Raw genomic sequence first — 21,255 nt, 5'->3', positions numbered from 1 at the left:
TTTGCTGTTAAAATATAGAGTAATGTATATGACATATAATGATGTATATGCATACACATGTACATGTATAACATGCATATACATGTTATATATCAATGTACACACATCTGAAAAGAGCTTCTGAATTTTATTTTTGAAATCATACATTCCAGGAATTTCTAATTTTCCTGAATTATAATTATACCTTAATAATGAAATGATTATCTCTTAGGGTTGAAGATTAGTTTGGTGACAGATAATTGCATAACTATAATGGGATTGTTATTGTAAGCCAGAACATTACTCAAGGAATAACCACATGTTTATTGTGTTCATCTTTCCTGGCTTATCTGGTAAACTAGAGGCCTGGTGCACGAAATTCGTGCACCGGGGGTGGGGGTGGGGGTGGGGGTAGGGGTGGGGGTGTGTCCCTCAGCCCAGCCTGCACCCTCTCCACTCTGGGATCCCTTGGGGGATGTCTGACTGCCGGTTTAGGGATTCACAGGGATCCACAGGGATCGGGCCTAAACCGGCAGTCAGACATCCCTCTCAATCTGGGACTGCTGGCTCCCAACCGCTCACCTGCCTGCCTGCCTGATTGCTCCTAACCACTTCTGCCTGATCATTCCCTTACCACTCCCCTGCCGGCCTGATTAATGCCTAACTGCTCCCCTGCTGACCTGATTGCCCCCAACTGCCCTCCATTGCAGGCCTGGTTGCCCCCTACTGCCCTCCCCTGCCAGCCCAGTTGTCCCCAACTGCCCTCCTCTGCTGGCCATCTTGTGACGACATGGGGTGGCAATCTTGTGACGACATGGGTGCGGTCATCTTGTGACCACATGGGGACGACCATCTTGTGCGAGGGTGTGATGGTCAATTTGCATATCACCTCTTTATTATGTAGGCTTATCCTGTTGACATGGCATTGTGGCAACTAGGAGTGATTTACTGTGATTTCGTCTGTTTTTTAGAAGTTGACAGTTTCCAGGCTGTTGTTAATATTTGCTGTACATATTGCATTAAGATGACAATGTTTTAATATTCTTTTATTCATAACTATAGGCCCGGTGCACGAAATTTGTGCACGGGAGGGGGGGGCGTCCCCTCAACCCAGCCTGCACCCTCTCCAATCCAGGAACCCTTGAAGGATGTCCGATTGCTGGTTTCGGACATCCCTCTCACAATCCGGGACCACTGGCTCCTAACTGCCCACCCTGCCAGCCTGATCACCCCTAACTGCCTCTGCCTGCTGGCCTGATTGCCCCTAACTGACCCCCCTGCCAGCTTGGTCGCCCCCAACTGTTTCCCACCCCTGCCAGCCTGGTCACCCCTAACTGTCCCCCCCCACTGGCCTGGTCGCACCCAACTGCCCCCCCTCTGCCAGCCTGGTTGCCTCACGCAGCCTACTGTTCGGTCGTTTTGTTGTCCCTCATGCCCCCCCTGCCGGCCTGGTCGCCCCATGCAGCCTGCTGTTTGGACCTTTGGTTGTCCCTCACTGATGGCCTGGTCGCCCCACGTGAGGGCGTCCTGAACAATTTGCATATTACCCTTTTGTTAGTATAAATTCTATGATTTTACTATCCAGCACCAGCACCTCTCTTAATGCATCCGTTTAAGATGCACAATTACTAATAATTACATAGAGCTAATTGAGTCTAACAGTTACTGTAGACAAACTAATATTGTTGATAGCTAATTATAACTAAGCAGTTTGATTAAGATAAATCAGGAATAACATCCCTTTTGGAAATGCAAAAGGCTCAGCAAAAGTGTATTAGTTCAAAATAGAGAATTTTACATTCAGCTCTTTCCAACTTTTGTCTGAAATATAATTATCAGCATTGTTGGGGAAATCTTTAAAGGTATATGACATGTTTGTTTATTATTCTTTTTTTATTTTTCAATTACAGTTTACATTCATTGTTATTTTGTATTAGTTTCAGGTGTAAGCATAATAGTTAGACATCCATACTACAAAGTATTCCGGTATTCACCTGTCATCATACATAGTTTGTATATTAATCTTACAGCATTTAAAAATACACTTTAACTGTACATGTAAGGTAAAATATTGTTGTACTGGCTGTTGTCATTTTTTATTTGACATTCAAGTAAAAGAGGAATGTCAAGGAAAAGAGGTCATTGCTCCCGACTAAGTAGTCAAGTATTGCCTGTTTTAAAAATTCTTATGGAACACTGGTTGAAAATTGCTGGTCTAGTGTGAAATTTTTATTCTTTTATTTTATTGATTTTTTACAGAGAGAAAGGGAGAGGGATAGAGAGTTAGAAACATCGATGAGAGAGAAACATCAATAAGCTGCCTCCTGCACACTCCTACTGGGGATGTGCCCGCCACTAAGGTACATGCCCTTGACCGGAATCGAATCTGGGACCCTTGAGTCCGCAGGCTGACGTTCTATCCACTGAGCCAAACTGGTTAGGGCTAGTGTGAAAATTTATCTGTCCACAAAATAATCACATTGCAATATGTGACCCCTTAGCTTTTATGTACCGTCCTGGTGAAATTCATCTCCTGCTAGTTCTTCCAGCCTGTGTTATCTCAAGATGAAGTCAGACTACAGTGGTAGTAGTTTGGTTTCACTTTTGAATAAGTGTGATATTTCATAGCTTCCTTGGATTAGGAATAAAGGCAATTATTTTGTCTTTGATCTTCTGTGCAGACTTTTCCTGATGGACTCCAACAGGCAAGTAATCAGTTAGTATTGGAAAGGTTCACTAAGAATTTGAAAGAGGGACTTGCTGTCAAATAGTCTTAATTGGTTACGAGGACCTGACACAAATGACTGCATTTGAGTGTAAGGTGTTCTGGACATTGAACTTCTCTGTAACAGCATTAAAGCAAGCCTTCTTTATTGCCTTTTCCTTTGGTTATCTTGAAGCATTTTCCTGGTGCAAAGAAGTTTACCTTATTTTAAAATCACTGGATTCTCGTGTAGAAATAAATACCCAATTCCTTTTTATCTAACTAAGCAATAAGATTAGTTGACCTACTTCTTCAAAGACATATATATATATATACATATATATATATATATATTTTTTTAAATCAAACTCTTACTTTAACTCCCTTAAGCTGGTTATCTAGGGCTTCAATCAGTTAAGAATTTCCATTCCAGTCCTCCCACTACTTTGTTTCCGTTGGAGAAACATTTCCTAGTTTCTTCTCTTTTTCCTCTGCCTTTCAAAACCTACAAAATTACAAGGGCACGATTTCCTAGCCAAGAAGCATTTGTTTTGACCATAAAGTTCAGTTGTTCATCAACCTTTTGCTGGGTGATGGAGATAGCAATGCCAACATTTATTTTAAAGTTCTTCCTCAGTCGGATTGCCCTTTGGCGATGTATATTATTTGAGACAACTCCATTGCACACAGTACCTTCATTGTCTTCTGCTGTTTAATGTGACCTAAACATTACTATATTTTTATCTGATCTAGAAATTAAGGTTTTATTTTTAAAGGCTGCTCATACCTTTGTTTTGAATATTTTCTTCTCTCATACTGCTTTTAAATGCTTCCCAAGAAGAGGAAGCTTTTATGTTAAACTTTGATTTAAACCATATTGAAAACTAAAAGTGGCAGTTTTGTTTGCAAAAACTTAAGCAAAAACAAAAGGGAATCTAGAGTTAAAAACCAAGCTTTAAATAAATCACAGAAAATATTTCACCTTACAGCGATCTTTGCCCCATTTACTGGTGCCTTTCAGTGGTCACTTTAATGTCTTCTGGAGATATGAGAAGCAAATAATTGTCCACAGTGTTATTTTTCAAAAATCTTCTGTTTAATATTAATTTGTTTTAAACTGTAATTCCTGGCGAAGAGCTTTAGAACTGTGAACTGTGACACAGTACCTTTTATAGGTAAATGTAGAAATTTCACTTTGTAGTTTTAGAATCTTTCCCTAAGATGCTGATTCTTAATAGTCATGAATCTGGACATTTCAGGATGTAGTCTCCAGATTACTTCTTCTTTAAATTATTATTTCAACTGCATGAATGTTTTGACTTTAGAATTAGGAGTGCAGGAGTTGAAGTGGTCTTCTTTAATGTTCTAAGAAAATAGCTATATTATGCTGTTTTCAGTTTAGAGATGATAAAAAAAGAACATAATTCTTGTATTTTTGTATTTAGTCTTACAAATATCCAACATAATTTGGGTGATATTAGGAGAGGCAGTTTAATATAACTGAATGTTGAGTTATGGGGTGTTTTTTTTTTCTCCTTTTGTTTACACAAGAAAGATTTTCCCATCTTGCTCACATCCTAGTTCAGATTATGTCACAGAGCCAGAATATGCTTAATTTATTAGCTGTTTAGTTGAAATTCACAGCAGAGTGGAAAATGTTTGCAGATAATTCTGTGCAATAGTAGAAACTTCAGTTGATTCCTCATATTTCTTCAGGGCAGTGATCACAACCAGATTCAACGTATGCACAGAGCAGCGGATACCATGGTAGCGGCCGTCGCTGATTGCTTTTACCATGTTGGATCCATTGTCAGTCTCAAAGACCTACTTCCAGCTAGGTGCCTTGAACTCAAATAGCTTTTCACACAGACTTCAGGATGTGAGCTAAGGTATGGCCTTTTTTCATGAGCTGGGCCTACATATGGGTTGACAGTAACCTGCAACTTTCATAGAAAAGAGACTAGTGGCTGTAGTGCAATGTCAGACAGTGACTAGCTGTATTATTAGGCAGGGAGTTTGTATTCTTCTTATATTGGAACTACTCTTTTTTTTGGAGAGTGTCTCTTTTTCTCCCCATATGTTTTTGCCAGAAAGACTGCTGACATAAAAATTTCTCATTAGAACCTGGTTGTAAAGGTCTAAGGTTTATCAGCTTTATGAGTGAACCATTGTCTTCAATATGAGATGTATATGATCATTTCTTGTACACATTTAGTGCAAAAAATAATATTTTTAAACTTCTGTGGATGTTTGCACTTTTTCATTTCTTATTTTGCTGTCAAAAAGTTATAATAATAGAATTTCCCATCCTAATTATTTGCACCATTTTAATAATAGGGATTTCTCCTATCAGTCATCTTTCCAAACCTGGAATTAGAAAATTGCTATTCATGAATAGGGCTTGAAATTTAGAATCAGTAGTTTTCCAGGGTAACTTGCCCTATATTGCATTGATACAGTGTACTCTCCAGACCAGAGGTTCTTGTTTCTTCAAGGTGAGAATACCTTAATTCTGGAAAAGTGAGCTTTACTCCCCTATCTTCCTTCTCTGCTTGGCAAGAGTGAATCTTTATTTGAGGTCAACTCATTGATGATACATTTTTAGAAAATCATCTTTTAAAGCTATTACCATAACGCTTCTGTGTTCTCAACCTGTTTATTGTTGTTTTCCTGTTATGCTTCAGTGGCCCTGTTACTTAAGAATATTTTAAGCCCTGCTATAAGGTAGAGAATTCTTTATAATTGGGGAGAGAGAGTCCTTAAAAATTCAAAAGAGTTGCTGTCAAACAGCTTACACACTTTCTTGACTCTCTGTGCTTGATACTGATTGTGAATAGCTATTAGTAAATACAGAAGTTGAGACTGTTTGAGCTTGTCTACCAAAATCATATCTTCAGTAAGAAAATGGTCAGACTCACTATTATACTATAGTCTCAACTTTACTTTATAGGTATAAAAGATACATTATCTTTGATTCTAGCAGTAAAAATGACATTTTAGTGTTAAAACATTCACTATATTTCCTTACATACGTATGCAAACATATATGTTTATATACACCTACTCATACAGAAGTTGATGACTGAAATGTTATACAGTATGAGATCTATCAAGTGGTTCCTGAGTGACAAAGGGAAATTGGCCATGTGTTCTCTCTTACTTCTTATAAGGAGTCAGGGAAGTTAAGAGAGCCTAGGAGAAAAGGTAATAACCTAGTGACACAGTATCTCTTCACTTAAATTATCTTGCCAGGTGAGGTAGTATGTACCTTATAGTTAAAAACATCTTAGGAGCCCATTCAGAATACATGCATAATACTGTATCCTTCTATGCTTGGTACCCACTGAGTGGCTCTTCTTAATTTACCTCTTCTTTTCTGAGCAGGTTTTTGTCTTTGTGATAAAGAAAAGTTCATTTGTACATAGATAACAATAATTATTTTGTTAAGGACTCTTCTACCTTCTGTTAGCCTTTCATAGTTCTCTAAGGCTCCATGCTCACTTTGTGAAATATTGTTTTAATGTAATAGTTAAGTCCTTTTGTTGGTAGGTATGCAACTAGGAAAATAAGTGATGTGTAGTTTAGATCAGACCTTAGCAGAAATATTTTAAACATGTTTGCTTACATGTGATTTTCATTTGTTTAAAATTATTTAATAATGAATTAGCAAATATGTAGATTTTTAGTACCTAAGCAGTAGTGTAATGATGTTTATTGTGTGAATAACATGCTGAGAATTAAAATAGGAAAAAGGCAATTGATATTTAGTTGTTATTTCCAGTGAATCTTGTAAATACTACTGCATACATCTAGAAAATGTTTAGAAACATTTTGATGCCTTATATACTGAAACCTTGCTGTAACACATCTTAATATGATACACAATTTGATAGAAGGTTGGCTACACTTTAGACTCTGAATAGGGAATAACAGAGGATTATCTTTTAAATGATTATGCCCTAGAACTTAGTGTTTATATTAAGTTTCAGTATCTAGAAGCACATTGTGTTAAGATACATTAATAGTGAACCTGTACTTTACTATGGAATACCCCCCTACCCGGGATATTAATATACTCTAAGTAAAAAATAGAGAGTGAAAATTAAAAGTATATGTGGTTCTTTGGTTCCCAAATCTTAGAAGACAGGATAGATACCTATGACTTGTAAATATAGAAGTGATTTTTCTATTTCTAGGTATTTACAATTACTAAAAGTATGTTTTTAAAGTTGTGGATTCAAAGACACATCAGGTATCTGGGTCTTTTTACAGTATGACGTTTCTACAATGTTTATCTCTTGTTTGTTTGTACATTTGTTTTTTTTGTTTTTTTGTTTGTTTGTACATTTGGAGGGAAAATCTAGCCAACTAGTTATTATGCTAAGTATTATCAGATCAGAAGCAATAATAAATCTAATGTAAACTACCTCTGATATATATTGTGTATATCAAATGCAATGCACACTAACATTTTGGTTTTTAACTACTATTGTTGACTTACGGAGATATTTATTTTTCAATCCTGAAATCTTAATTTTCCTTCATTTTTTTCCAAATTAAAAAATTTCTTTAGATCTAAAAGGGAAAATGCTAAAACAGGAGTAAAACCAGATGCATCTGATCAAGAACCAGAAGGACTTACTCTTTTGGTACCAGATATCCAAAGGACTGCAGAGATCGTTTATGCAGCCACGACCAGTTTACGGCAAGCAAACCAGGGTACAGCTCTGCTTCTTTCATGCTGCTCCATTACTTACTGAAAGCTGACTTTCTCTTTCCTCTATGCTAATGGTGTTCATTTACCTAAAATTTTTTTTCTGTCATTTTTTTAAAATATATTTTTTGATTTATTACAGAGAGGAAGGGAGAGGGATAGAGAGTTAGAAACATTGATGAGAGAGATAGATCAGCTGCCTCCTGCACACCTCCTACTGGGGATGTGCCTGCAACCAAGGTACATGCCCTTGACCAGAATCGAACCCGGGACTCTTCAGTCCCCAGGCTGACGCTCTATCCAGTCAGCCAAACCGGCTAGGACTCTGTGTCATGTTTTTAAGTTAATTAGGAGTAACCTCTAAATATTTATCTACTATGTATGATTGCTAACACTAAATTTTATAGGCTGAGCATGCATCACAAATTTTTTCTCATTAAAAGTCATGAAATGGAAAAATGCCATTTATGAGATAGAAAATACTATATTAATACTGTCAGAATTTGGTTAAAATTGGTATTTTCATGTAATAGCAACAGAAGATATAAATGACTCTGAATTATCTATTTCACTTGTGCTGTTTTGACTAAATGGATGAAACCTAATTACCATTTCATGAATTTACGCTTTAAAATTAGTGAGGTTGTTAGCCCTATTAGTTATGTTTATGAAATAGAAATAATTTTTTTTATTCTTAAAATGGTTCAGTAGGAAGAGGATTGTCAAGAGTTTGGTAATTTTTTAGAATTCCAAATTTGAACTCTGGAAGTTAATCATTTTTTGTTTTAATCTTCTAAAATTAATAGAAAAGAAACTAGGTGACTATTCAAAGAAGGTGGCAATGAAACCCAAACCTTTATCAGTATTAAAATCACTTGAAGAAAAATACGTGGCTGTTATGAAGAGATTACAGTTTGGTAAGTTGAAATTTTAATCTTCATTTCTTTAGATTTCATTTCAGATTTTTTTTTTTGATTTTTTTTTTTATTGCTTAAAGTATTACAAAGGGTATTACATATGTGTCCATTCCCCCCCTCGCCCCCCCCGCCCTAGACAGTCCCCTAGCCTCCCCTATCCCCCAGTGTCCTATGTCCATTGGTTATGCTTATATGCATGCATACAAGTCCTTTGGTTGATCTCTTACCCCCTACCTTCTGCCCCCCAACCCTCCCTGGCCTTCCAGCTGCAATTTGACAATCTGTTTGAGGCAGCTCTGCCTCTGTATCTATTATTGTTCAAAAGTTTATAATGGTCTCTATTATCCACGAATGAGTGAGATCATGTCGTATTTTTCCTTCATTGACTGGCTTATTTCACTTAGCATAATGCTCTCCAGTTCCATCCATGCTGTTGCAAATGGTAAGAGTTCCTTAACAGGATTCAGTGAAAATAAATACAGTAAAAGCCAGCCGCGGAAACGGGGAAGGCTGACTTTCTACAAGCTCTTCTATTATACCGGCACTGCATGCTCTGGTCAGCTCTTCAAGCTGCTCCCCTGTAGGCTCAGTCCTCCGTGCTCACAGAACCCAGCTCTCAAATCCCCCGGCGGTGCCAGGAATCCTGTGGATCTCCTTTCCCCAGTCAGGGGCTGTGCCTGTCCCAAGGGACGTTGCTATCTGCCACACGGTCTCCCTCTAACCCTCTGGGCTCAGAGGTCTGGCAAACTTTCCTGCCCAGATCCCGGTTTTTTACCTTTCCAGGGGAGCTCTGCCCTTCCCGGCTGCAAACTGTCTCACCAGCTGAGTAGTTTCGCCAATTTGGGGTGGGTGTTATTAGTTTCAGCTGCTTACTCCATTTGCTCTGGGAGACGACCTGGGAGGCGTCTGCCTATATCGCCGCCATCTTCTCCTCCTCATCGATGTTTCTCTACCAGACTCAGAGGAGGCTCAGTGCTGAAGTCCATTTCAGATTTTTTAATGGTGCTATTGAAATGTGTTCTGGTAAATTAAAGATTTTAAAACTTGCTTGTACCATGAATTATTCATATTTTCTCTCTCACTACACACACACACACACACACACACACACACACACACGCACAAAATTGTAGCATCTTTTTATCTCTTGGAATTCATAGCTATAGTTATATTTGGATATCATGGTTCAATAGAAACCTAGAAAAAACAAAGCCAGATGTCTAATAAATAAGCAGAAAGTTGTATTCTTTCTTTACTTCTATTTCTATATATCTTAGCCTGGAGGAAGGCAAGACTATAAGCTCTTTGAAGGCAGATATATTTTCCGATTTATCATTTAACCCAAACAGCCTACCTAGAAACTTGTACTGAGTTCTTGGTAAGATTTATATAATACTAATTATAAATAGCATTAATGTTTTTCCATATATTTAGAATTATATAAACACAAGATTAAAATTTATCATTGCTTTGTCAAAGTACTTAGCAAATAATCCTAATAATATTAATAATATTTTTTTATTCTATTAACTTAAATGCCAGAAGTAATACAGAGTAAACTTCAGCCTGGAATTTTTGATTTTCGAAATCAGGGGAACTAGATAAAGACTTTCTCTACTTCTTAATTTTTTTAAAGAAATATAGCGAGAATACTTTTTGACATTTCTTATTCTGAATTATTTTGCCAAAAATATTTTATGCCACTCATTTAAGAATAAATTATCTACTACTTTGCATTGTTATTTGGCTGCTTGATATAATCTACCCATGTGTCCACACTGTAGATTAAAAATCATTTCTTGTTTTTTTTCTTCCATTATAGATTCCATCCATGAATGAAGTAGTAGGTGTTACATTAACGTTTATAGTTTACTATTCTTCCACATTGCAGTCCTCTCCATTTTGAGTGGGAAGAAGGGCTAGTGATTTATTAGTGATTTTTGTCATTAAAACAAGTATCGCCCATGCTGGTTCTTTTTTTATTTCAGTGTTTGTATTTTCTGTCTATTTAGATACATTTGAGATGGTTTCTGAAGATGAAGATGGGAAGTTGGGTTTTAAAGTAAATTACCACTACATGTCTCAGGTGAAAAATGCAAATGATGCAAACAGTGCTGCCAGAGCCCGCCGCCTTGCTCAGGAAGCTGTGACACTTTCGACCTCACTGCCTCTTTCGTCATCATCTAGTGTGTTTGTGCGCTGTGATGAGGAGCGACTTGACATCATGAAGGTAGACAAAGCAACTTCTTCCATAGTTCCCTGACTATTAAAATATTCATACAAAGCACTAGAAATACTGTGAATTTAAAATTCTGTTGACCATTTTGGAGTCAGTGAAAGGAGTTCTTTTCTAATGTTAGTTCAGAGTATGCAGATGAGACTGCTGTTCAAAATAAAGATTTAGAAGAAAATACTAAAATACCTTTGTTGAGCATAGTATCAAAGGATTTAATGCTGCCCAGTAGAAAAAAAAGTTACAGGATTTCTACCTTGTCATCCAAGATACTTCTCTCATGTTCATACTACTATCAGACTTCAAAATTATTTTTTCTTTTATTTTTTAGGAAATTGATGTATTTACAGATCGATAAGATATATGAACTTAGTAATGGTAATACAATAATAAATAACTTGCACCCTTTAACACTGGTGATTTAAAAGAGTTAGTACCTGGGGAGGTGCTTTCTTTACATTTATGATTTAATTCATAGGTTAAATATTCTGTCTTCCTTGCAAGATACTCTGCTGAAACTATTGACCCATTGATTTGGAGAAGTTCTTTTGTTTGCTTGCTCTTTTGTTTTGTTCCATTGGATTTTTTAAATAGAAATTTCATAGACCTTGCCTATATGGCTACACTCTTACTTGTTTCTTGTTAAAAACAATAGAGCCGATTATAGGATGATTACCTAGGAATTATGTTATCACTAAATAGATCACATAAATTCAAACTTGTGACTTTTCTCTGTTAAGCAACAAGCTATACCTAATATGAAGGATCCCAAAATGGAGTCCCAAAGCAAAGATCAGAGTTACCACAGATGGAGACTAGTGCCACTACCTCCACAGGCAGCTGTTCAGAACCAGGGGCTTTGCTGCTCAGGCATCGCACAATAAAGAACTGTTGAGTGGCTCATACAACATTTGTTAAATAATTCTGACACTCACTGTTGGGTTCTTTGCTATTTTTTGGACTACCAGAAATCCTAAGGGAAATACTTACTGTTCTCTCAAAACCTTTTTGTCATAAGTTGTCACATGAGAACCTTTATTTCTGTATCTACTTGTCTCTTCCCAGAGGAAAATACTAAAAGTAAGTTATTTTTAAAAAATTAACTTATTTGAAGATTAAAGCAAAAAATTAACCTCATAACTTTGCGATATGATAATGAATGTATCTAGAATTTCAACTTGTTGAAAATGCTACAGAGAATATTATCAAGGAAAGCTCTCAGAAAAAAAAAAGTAACTTAATATTTTAAAAGGTATTTGATGTTAAGGTAAGCTTTCCTGCTGCCAATAAAGACCTATCTTTTAACAGTCCATTTTTATCAAAACCAAATCATTTGATCTTAATCTAAAACCATGTCCTCGTCCTGTATTCATTTTTACACATTCTAGTAGAGCTGTATATATACAATGTCAAAAGGTTGTTCTTTTATGTTGGATTGTCTTTTCCTACATATCAGTGTTGAACAGTAACATAGACTTTTGTGTGTTTGTATATGCATACTAGGTTCTAATAACTGGTCCAGCAGATACTCCTTATGCAAATGGCTGCTTTGAGTTTGATGTATATTTTCCTCAAGATTATCCCAGTTCACCCCCTCTTGTGAATCTAGAAACAACTGGTGGCCATAGCGTGCGATTCAATCCAAACCTTTATAATGATGGCAAGGTAATGTAATTAGTCTTTTGTTTCTAGTACCAAAGTGTTGTGACCAAAGTTTCTTTGTAATTTCAACAAAAATTTCGTTTTAGTTATATTTCCATAGTACATAGCTTTCTTCAGGCTTCTCTCCCTGTGTGCAAAGATTAGCTAAAGGAATGAGAGAGAAGGAACCAAAAGGGGCAGAAACAGACAGTATTAAGAAGCACTTACCGTCTTAAGTTACTGAGGGACTAACTTAACGTTCATTTGCCAATTGATAGCGTCCTCCCATCTGGAGATAGTAGAGCCAGATGTCTGTCTTTGCCTCTCACTTTTCTTTACTTTCCCTATCTCCAATTCCAGTTATCTTTTCACAAGTGCCTGAAGCTAAATGAATGGCAAAAGCATGGTATTATCATGTATGTTCCTTTTTTTGCGTATAATAACTTTCTCTTGCTATCATAACTATCCAATTTTTTTCTGTGGTAGAAATAATTGTGAACTTTATGTTAAAATGTTTTATATTTTCTTATAAATGGTAAGATGCATTCCTATCACCACCACCACCCCAAAAGTTGAAAATGAGTATAATAAAAATTATTTCATAAACCTTTTAAAATTTGACTCAAAAGAACAGCCATCACTTTTCAAAATAATTTTGGACATTTGGATGAAATTTCAACAGTAAATTCGATGCTGAGAGTATTTAATGTTTGAAAATCACTAGAAGGTCAGAAAAAATTTATAGACTTCACATGCAGACTCTATTTTTTTAAAAAAATATATTTTATTGATTTTTTACAGAGAGAAAGGGAGAGAGATAGAGAGTCAGAAACATCGATGAGAGAGAAACATCGATCAGCCGCCTCCTGCACATCTCCTACTGGGGATGTGCCCGCAACCCAGGTACATGCCCTTGACCCGAATCGAACCCGGGACCTTTCAGTCCGCAGGCCGACGCTCTATCCACTGAGCCAAACCTGTTTCGGCCAGACTCTATTTTGATGATGTGAGAATAGCAAGTGCTAGAGGTTGATGGTATATTAAAGATAACCCAAGTTTTCCCTTGGTTTTGCCTTTCTATTTTCAAAAGGTACAGCCTGCCTCAGATCTGGGCTTGCAAGTATCATTTTGTCTTCATCATAAGCTCATGTCATAAAATTGGAATTTGTTGTTTGGGTTTATTTTAGGAGATTTACCCATGGATAGACGTACTCTCTTTGGGAAAGCATAGAACAGGTTCTTTATAACTGAGCAAAGAAGTAGAAATAGCAAGGCTGACTTTACTTATGAGAGAGAGAGAGAGAGAGAGAGAGAGAGAGAGAGAGAGAGACGAACCTGAAAAGAGTTTTAGTGTAAAATGTTAACATTTTATTTAAGAAATTACTTTCTCAAGACTTATTGGTATAGAGAAGAGGGTAGGGTAAGGGCTTGAGGGTCCAGTATCCTGAATTATAGTAGGTCCTTGGGTTACGTCGGAGATCCATTCCTATGGCGCGACGTAACACGATTTTCACTGTACGTCGGAACCCACCTACATAAGCACCTATGTCACTCACATGGAGCACACACGCAGCAGTAATGAAGTGATACAATAAAAAAAATGTAAAAGGAAGATAACAATTCCTGAACTTGGGGTAAATAAATAATAAAAAACAAAGCACAAATGTACATACGTTGAAATGACGAAACTTTTTTTGTTATATATAAATAAATGGGAAGATGGTGACATAACCACAAAACTACATATATCGAGTCCGACATAACCCGAGGAGTGTCTGTATATAGTTTTTGTTCTATTACATACTGGTAACATTTATTCTCCATCATTAAACATTTACTTTGGTTCAAGATCTACAGGGATAAGATTACCTGCTATTGGTAGCCACGGGATGCTTTTGATAGCAAATGGGATGGGATGCCTGACAATCTATAATCATAAAAGGGTAATATGCTAATTAGACCGGACGTCTTCTGGGTGTCATTCCGGACATCCCTCCTGACAAAGCTGGGGCCGGAGGAAAGCCAGTCCGGGTCCTGGGTGCCTGCAGGTGGCCCGAGGGAAGCCAGCCCGGGCCTCGGGTGCCTGTGGCTGGAAGGAGGGAAGCAGCCTGGGTTCCAGGTGCCTGCCAGTGGCTGGAGGAGGGAAGCAGCCCAGGTCCCGGGTGCCAGAGGAAAGCCGGTGCCGGCAGCTGGGGGAAGGAAGGCCTACTCTTGCACGAATTTTTATGCATCAGGCCTCTAATAGTTTAAATCATAACACAAAGTCTTTTAAAATTATTCATGAAATTACCTGTTAAATGAATTCGTGTAGAGCATTAAGAGAACAGCAGGGAGATGGACTACTCTGCTTTTCAAAGAACTGCTTATTTTCCAATTAGTTTGCAAGAATAGATAAAATGTCCCTGGTTTTATTTTTGCCAAAAGCAGTCCATTTCCCTGTTGTTCTCTTAATGCTCTGTGAAAGCAATACTGCAAAATACATGGATTTTATGTTGAACTGTGTTTGGCAGATAATTTGAGTTCATTCTTGCTATCTGAGTTGACCAAGTATATAATATGTCTTAAAGTTTGATCCTCAAGACCCTATCATGGTATCTGTGAGGTCTTCCTCTTTCCAAAATGATGGTTGTGTGAGGCCAGATTTTACCCATATACTTCAACCAAAACAATATATTGCAACAGATTGAATGCAGAGGCAGATATGAAGTCAAGATCTATTAAGTTACGCCCAATTTTCAAAATTTATAAAATTTGAAAAATATTTTTAAAAATGAAAAATAATACCACTTTTTCTCACTGATTTTTGCTTGGAAAAGTTATTTTTTATTTAGAAATGTTAGTTGTATTTAATGTATAGTATGTACTGATACATTTTTTGTTATTGTAATCACATCTGAAGATGTCAATTTGTTTTAACAGACTGACCCTTAAGGGTTTAGATTGGGGACATAAAACTGAGATACTTTGACATATTAGTAATTCACTTTTAGTTGTGACAGTTTGCTTTTAAAAAGCACTCCTTTCAATTCTGTCTTTTCTCTTTATTCCTCAGGTTTGTTTAAGCATATTAAATACATGGCATGGAAGACCAGAAGAGAAGTGGAATCCTCAGACCTCAAGCTTTTTGCAAGTAAACAAATTTCTCTTGACAGTTTCACTTAGAAAATGTAGAGCTACTTAATATTTGAAAGAAATTATTTTAGTGACTGAGAATAAACAATAAGCCAAACAAAAAGAGAGATGGATTTATAGGAAATCAATATTAAATAGTTTATAGGTGAGTAGTTGGTGCATCTCATTTGGAGTTTAGAATCAAAATCAGACATAAGGCACAAATTAGATTTTGTCAAAATTGCCTTTTAAAAATTCCGTAAGTCGCCTTTAAAGTACACTATGATGCAACAGGTAAGACAGATTATCCCATCTCCTAGTCACTATAGGGCTTAAACTCATGTAAGTAGATGTTAATAAATTCCTGGTACTATATATTTCTAGGATATAGTTCTTCTATAATCTAGTTAGTAATGGGATTCATTTGAGGCTCAGAAGTACTGTCTTAAATTTTATAAGTTAGTTTCCACACACCATGCCATCTAATGTTTCTTGCTAATATCTTAATAGTTCTGAATCCTAGCAAAGAAATGAAAAAAATAAGCATATTAATAACATGAATTAACTTTGTTACTTGTTTATTAAAGAAACAAACAAATTATTGCTACATCATAGTTTAAATTCACATATACAGTTTACTATTTAAGAAAGACTATCATAAATTATTCTCAGGTAAACCTACTGATGTTGACCTACCCTGTAAGGATTCTTTTCCTACATTCTTATTTTGAATTAGTTTAAAGAAGAAATGAAAAAAAATTTTTTAGGCTGTCACTTGTTTTGACTCTCTAAAAAGACCTTGTTGCATCCTATGAAATAGAGAAATAGAACTATAATTTTTTCCTTTTTGCCATTCTGGAAACCAAGAAAAAAAAGGATATGTAACTCATACAAAGTAATTAAGGGACTTTATTAAGTAACAACTTCATTTTAAAAATAATTATGTCAGTTCTATTTATTTATTTTTTAAAATATATTTTATTGATTTTTTACAGAGAGAAAGGGAGAGGGATAGAGAGTTAGAAACATCGATGAGAGAGAAACATCGATCAGCTGCCTCCTGCACACTCCCCACTGGGGATGTGCCCGCAACCAAGGTACATGCCCTTGACCGGAATCGAACCTGGGACCCTTGAGTCCGCAGGCCGACGCTCTATCCGCTGAGCCAAACCGGTTAGGGCTATGTCAGTTCTATTTAAAAAACCCCCAACACCTTTAAATATTTTTTCTATGTGCCCGTTACTCTTGACAACATAAACTAAGCTTATGAGTTTTACTATGAAAGGAAACTCAGAGACACCCTATTTTTCATTAAGTAAATTAGACTTATCTGTGAATTGGAACCAAGTTTTGAATTTTAATAACATTTATATAGTTTTATAAATAACATTTACAATTAATTTTTAAAGTTTTCTAGTTTAAATATGATTAACTTTTATCTTGCCTGTGTATCTGTATTATACATAAATTCTATAAAATAAACTTTTACTCAAGGGTTTAAATTTTACAAATTGGGAAACTTAACTACCCATACATAAAAATGATCTTTTCTATATATTCCCTTTAAGGTTTTTTGTCATTTACATAGTTTATATAATCTTAATTAATATAATAAATACAACATGGTAAATAATCATTTAACATTAGAGCATATCCTTTAAAAATATCTTGTTCTAATTTTTTAGTGTTATAAATAATACTGTTATTATATGACTTTCTTTATATTTTATGTAGTTTGCTGAATCTAGGCTTCCACAATTGTGACAAAATTGGCATGGTCAGGAGCAAGAAGTGGCTTTTTTTCTTCTGTGGCAAGAGTGAATAGGCTTGTGTTCATCCAGAGCTTAGGGGGAAATCTTTCATTCTTTTCCATTGAGTATGCTGTTAGCTGTGGATTTTCCATAATTCCCTTCATCATGTTGAGGACATGTGGGAGGTTGGCCAGCCACAGGAGGTTGGCTGTGGGAGCACACTGACCACAAGGGGGCAGCTCCTATGTTAGCTGTGGATAGTCTTGTTGCATAGTCTTATCATGAACTAGAAACTTTCTTCAGAAGCAGGCTACACAAAAGTTGTAGGAAATATTAAAAATCTACAAATAACAGGATTACTTCTATTATATTCTAGTATATTTTTCCCCCCCTCTGGCTCTATTTTTGTTCATCAGTTTATGTTGTTCATTATATTCCACAAATGAGTAAGATCATACGATATTTAGCTTTCTCTGACTGGATTGTTTCACTTAGCATGATGCTTTTAAAGTCTATTTTGTTGGATATGAGTATTGCTATTCCAGCTTTTGTTTTCTTTTCCATTTGCATGGAAAAATTTTTTCCATCCCTTTGCTCTCATCCTGTGTGTGTCTTTTGTTTTGAGGTGGGTCTCTTGTAGACAGCATATAGTTGGGTCATGTTTTGTATCCATTTAGATACCCTACACCTTTTGATTGGAGCATTTAATCCATTTACATTGAGGGTTATTGTTGAGAGGTACTTATTTATAGCCATTTTAATTCTGTATGGCTAGGTTTCTCTCTCTGTTTCTTATTCTCAGCAATCCCTTACAGCAATCCCTTTAGCATTTATTGTAATGCTGGCTTGACGGTGATGAACTCCCTTAGCCTTTTTTTGTCTGAGAAGCTCTGTATTTGACCATCTATTTTGAATGATAGCCTTGCTGGATATAGTAATCTTGGTCTTAGATCCTTGCTTTCCATTACCGTGAGTACTAGGTGTACTGGTTCATAATGGCGGATTTTGTAATCAAAGAAAACATGATAATTTCAAGAGAAACATCAAAAATGCTTTATTCTTAGTAATGTCCATTGCTAGCTACACATTTCCCCCATCTTTCAGGTAATTTGTGGATACCGTCCCAATAGAACTTTTCTTATTTTGAGGCAAGCCATGTAACTGGTTTTTAATGTCCCTATTCTCTATATATAAAAGCTTAAGCGACCGTTACGGTTGGATGACCAGCCAGTAGCTATGACGAGCACTGACCACTAGGGGGCAGATGCTCAACATAGGAGCTGCCCCCTTGTGGTCAGTGTGCTCCCACAGCCAACCTCCTGTGGCTGGCCAACCTCCCACAGTCCCTCCATGCGGCCAGCCAACCTCCCATGGCCTCTCCCCTGGCCAGCCTGCCCCGATTGGCCCCCATAGCTGGCTAGGTCAAGGGATCCCACCCATGCACAAATTCGTGCACCGGACCTCTAGTAATGTATATAATTTCTTGTGAGAGGTTTGTTTCAGTTGGATGTCAATAAAGATGTCATATGCAAGAGGAGTTAACATATTTAATGGTTTGGATCATCAGTCATTTAAGAATGGTTATAAATGTTAAATATATAATACTGTTTTCCTTGAAATGGAAAATTCTTGAAATCAGCCACTGATCACAATCCTATTCAATAGCATAATTTTCCATAGATTTAATTTTTTAAAGACTTAAGGCATTTTACTAATTTTGATTGTTTCTTTTCCTCACCCCAAACATGTTACTATTTCACATTATATCGCTTTTATTGCAAATTAATATTTTGGATTGTATATTTTGTACTTTCCTGTATTTAAAAACATATATAAAATTTTAATATACTGTATCAAGTCAAAGAATTAAATCCTTGACAAGACATAGCATGAAAATAAAGGAAATTGGAAGTTAATAATTCTTAATGGGAGTGGGGCAGGAGGAGGAATATGATAAAGTGTTGGATATTTTAAAGATAAGAATAAATTAACAGAATGGATAATGGTGGGACTATGGTGACCAAATGAATACATAAAACTGTAGGAGATGAGATTGCTGACTAGTTGAGTGGTCTGGTAGAGGACCATACAGCAGGGTTAATTTTTTTGTTTTGACAAAGATAGTTTTTGATTTAGTCAGTTCTTGAACAAATTACAATGAGAATTTCTTAATAATTTTGTGAATGCTAATATGAAGATAAATAGAAAAGGGACAGTAAATTCAGCCTATTAAAGTCTAGCTCTTTATAAAAATATCAAAGAATTGACTAAGAATTAGTGAACCTACATTGTGGAATGAAATACATTGTTTATTAAGTTAAATATAACCATCCTATCTAATAAAAGAGAAACATGGTAATTAGCGTACGTCCGCTACCCTTCCCATTGGCTAATCAGCGAGATATGCAAATTAACTGCCAGCCAAGATGGCGGCCAGCAGCCAGGCAGCTTGAAGCTAACATGAGGCTTGCTTGCTTCAGTGACGGAGGAATCCAACATTCCCCGCCTGCCGCTGCCGGCCTCTGAGCTTGCAGTTTGAAACATTGTTACAAATATAGAAGCTAAACAAAACCCCAGAAAAATGCTTTCAGCCCGGCGGGATCTCAGAGCTGGAGTTGATACAGTGTTTCGATTATAGAACCCAAACAAACCAGATACCTGCTTTCAGCAGCAGAGGCCTCAGAGCTGGAGCCAGAGCTAAAGCTGGCCCAGAATAAAAAAAGAAAAAGACAAAAAGGAGCAGTTGGGAGCTTCAGTCACCCGTCAGCCTGAAAACAGCCCTCAGCCCCTCACCCAGACTGGCCAGGCACCCCAGTGGGGACCCCCACCCTGAAGGGTGTGTGACCAGCTGCAAACAGCCATCATCCCCTCACCCAGGCTGGCCAGGCACCCCAGTGGGGACCCCCACCCTGATGCAGGACACCCTTCAGGGCAAACCAGGCGGCCCCCACCTGTGCACCAGGCCTCTATCCTATATAGTAAAAGGGTAATATGCCTCCCAGCACCGGGATCAGCGGAGCCGCGAGGCCTCCCAGCACTGGGATCAGTGGAGCTGAGAGGCCTCCCAGCACCGGAATCAGTGTGACAGGGGGCAGTGCCCAAACCCCCTGATCGCCCTGTGGCTCTGTGTGTGACAGGGGGCGGGGCCACAACCTCCCTATCCGCCCTGCTCTGTTCGTGACAGGGGAAGGCACCCCAACCCCCTGATCAGCCCTGCTCTGTGCCTGATAGGGGCGAGCTCCCCAACCCCCTGATCGCCCTGCAGCTCTGTGTGTGTCAGGGTGCGGCCCCCCCCCCCCTCCACCCCATGGGCCCTGCTCTGTGTGTGATGGGGTAGAGCCATAACCTCCCCTTCGGCCCTGCCCTGAGTGTGAGAGTGAAGGCGCCCCAACCCCCTGATCTGCCCTGCTCTGTGCGTGACAGGGTACGGAGCCCCAAACCCTCCCCCCCGCACCCCTCCCCCCCCCCGCACCCCCCCTGCACCTCCCCCCCCCCCCCCCATGGGCCCTGCTCTGTGCATGACGGGCTGGCGCCGCAACCTTCCCATTGACCCTGCCTTGAGTGTGACTGGGGGCGGTGCCCCAACCCTCCAATCAGCCCTACCCTGAGCGTGACTGAGGGTGGCATCGCAACCTCCTGATCTGCCCTGCTCTGTGCATGACGGGGCGGTGCCCCAACTCCCCAATCAGCCCTGCTCTGAGCCCGACCAGGGGCTGCACCTAGGGATTGGGCCTGCCCTCTGCCACCTGGGAGCAGGCCTAAGCCAGCATTGCGTTATCTCCCGAGGGCACAGACTGTGAGAGGGCACAGGCCGGGCTGAGGGACCCCCCCCTCCCCCGTGCACAAATTTTTGTGCACCGGGCCTCTAGTCCTATATAAAAGGCAAATATGCAAATTGACTGAACAGGAGAACGACTGGTTGCTATGACATGCACTGACCACCAGGGGGCAGATGTTTAATGCAGGAGCTGCCCCCTGGTGGTCAGTGCGCTCCCACAGGGAGAGCTCTCAGCCAGAAGCTTACAGCTGGGGAGCACAGTGGTGGTGGCTGGAGCCTCTCCTGCCTCCACAGCAGCGCCAAGGATGTCCGACTGACAGCTCCTGGATTGCGAGAGGGCATAGGTCAGGCTGAGGACCCCCTGAGTGCACGAATTTCTTGCTCCGGTCCTCTAGTATGTAATAATATACTACGGTATGTAGAAGAC

The 21,255-nt window shown here is 38.3% G+C and overlaps 1 protein-coding gene across 14 annotated transcripts in view; it reads left to right on the top strand.

Moving 5' to 3' along the window:
- The window catches only part of BIRC6 (baculoviral IAP repeat containing 6), a 186,214-nt gene that overhangs the window by 161,564 nt on the left and 3,395 nt on the right, over positions 1-21,255 (top strand). For 13 of the 14 annotated variants that reach the window (XM_059660181.1, XM_059660180.1, XM_059660179.1 and 10 more), the window contains 5 exons: positions 7,257-7,402; positions 8,204-8,314; positions 10,327-10,544; positions 12,051-12,212; positions 15,241-15,318. In XM_059660181.1, coding sequence (XP_059516164.1) covers positions 7,257-7,402; positions 8,204-8,314; positions 10,327-10,544; positions 12,051-12,212; positions 15,241-15,318 — 715 coding nt within the window. Of the gene's footprint in view, positions 1-4,399; positions 4,573-7,256; positions 7,403-8,203; positions 8,315-10,326; positions 10,545-12,050; positions 12,213-15,240; positions 15,319-21,255 lie in introns of those variants that run through there. The other variant, XR_009448008.1, reaches the window with a different exon arrangement.

Source organism: Myotis daubentonii, chromosome 12, assembly GCF_963259705.1.
Source record: "Myotis daubentonii chromosome 12, mMyoDau2.1, whole genome shotgun sequence".
Classification (NCBI taxonomy): Eukaryota; Metazoa; Chordata; class Mammalia; order Chiroptera; family Vespertilionidae; genus Myotis; species Myotis daubentonii.
The sequence above is the reverse complement of the archived record's forward strand: the minus strand, read 5'-3'. Positions and strand labels throughout refer to the sequence as shown.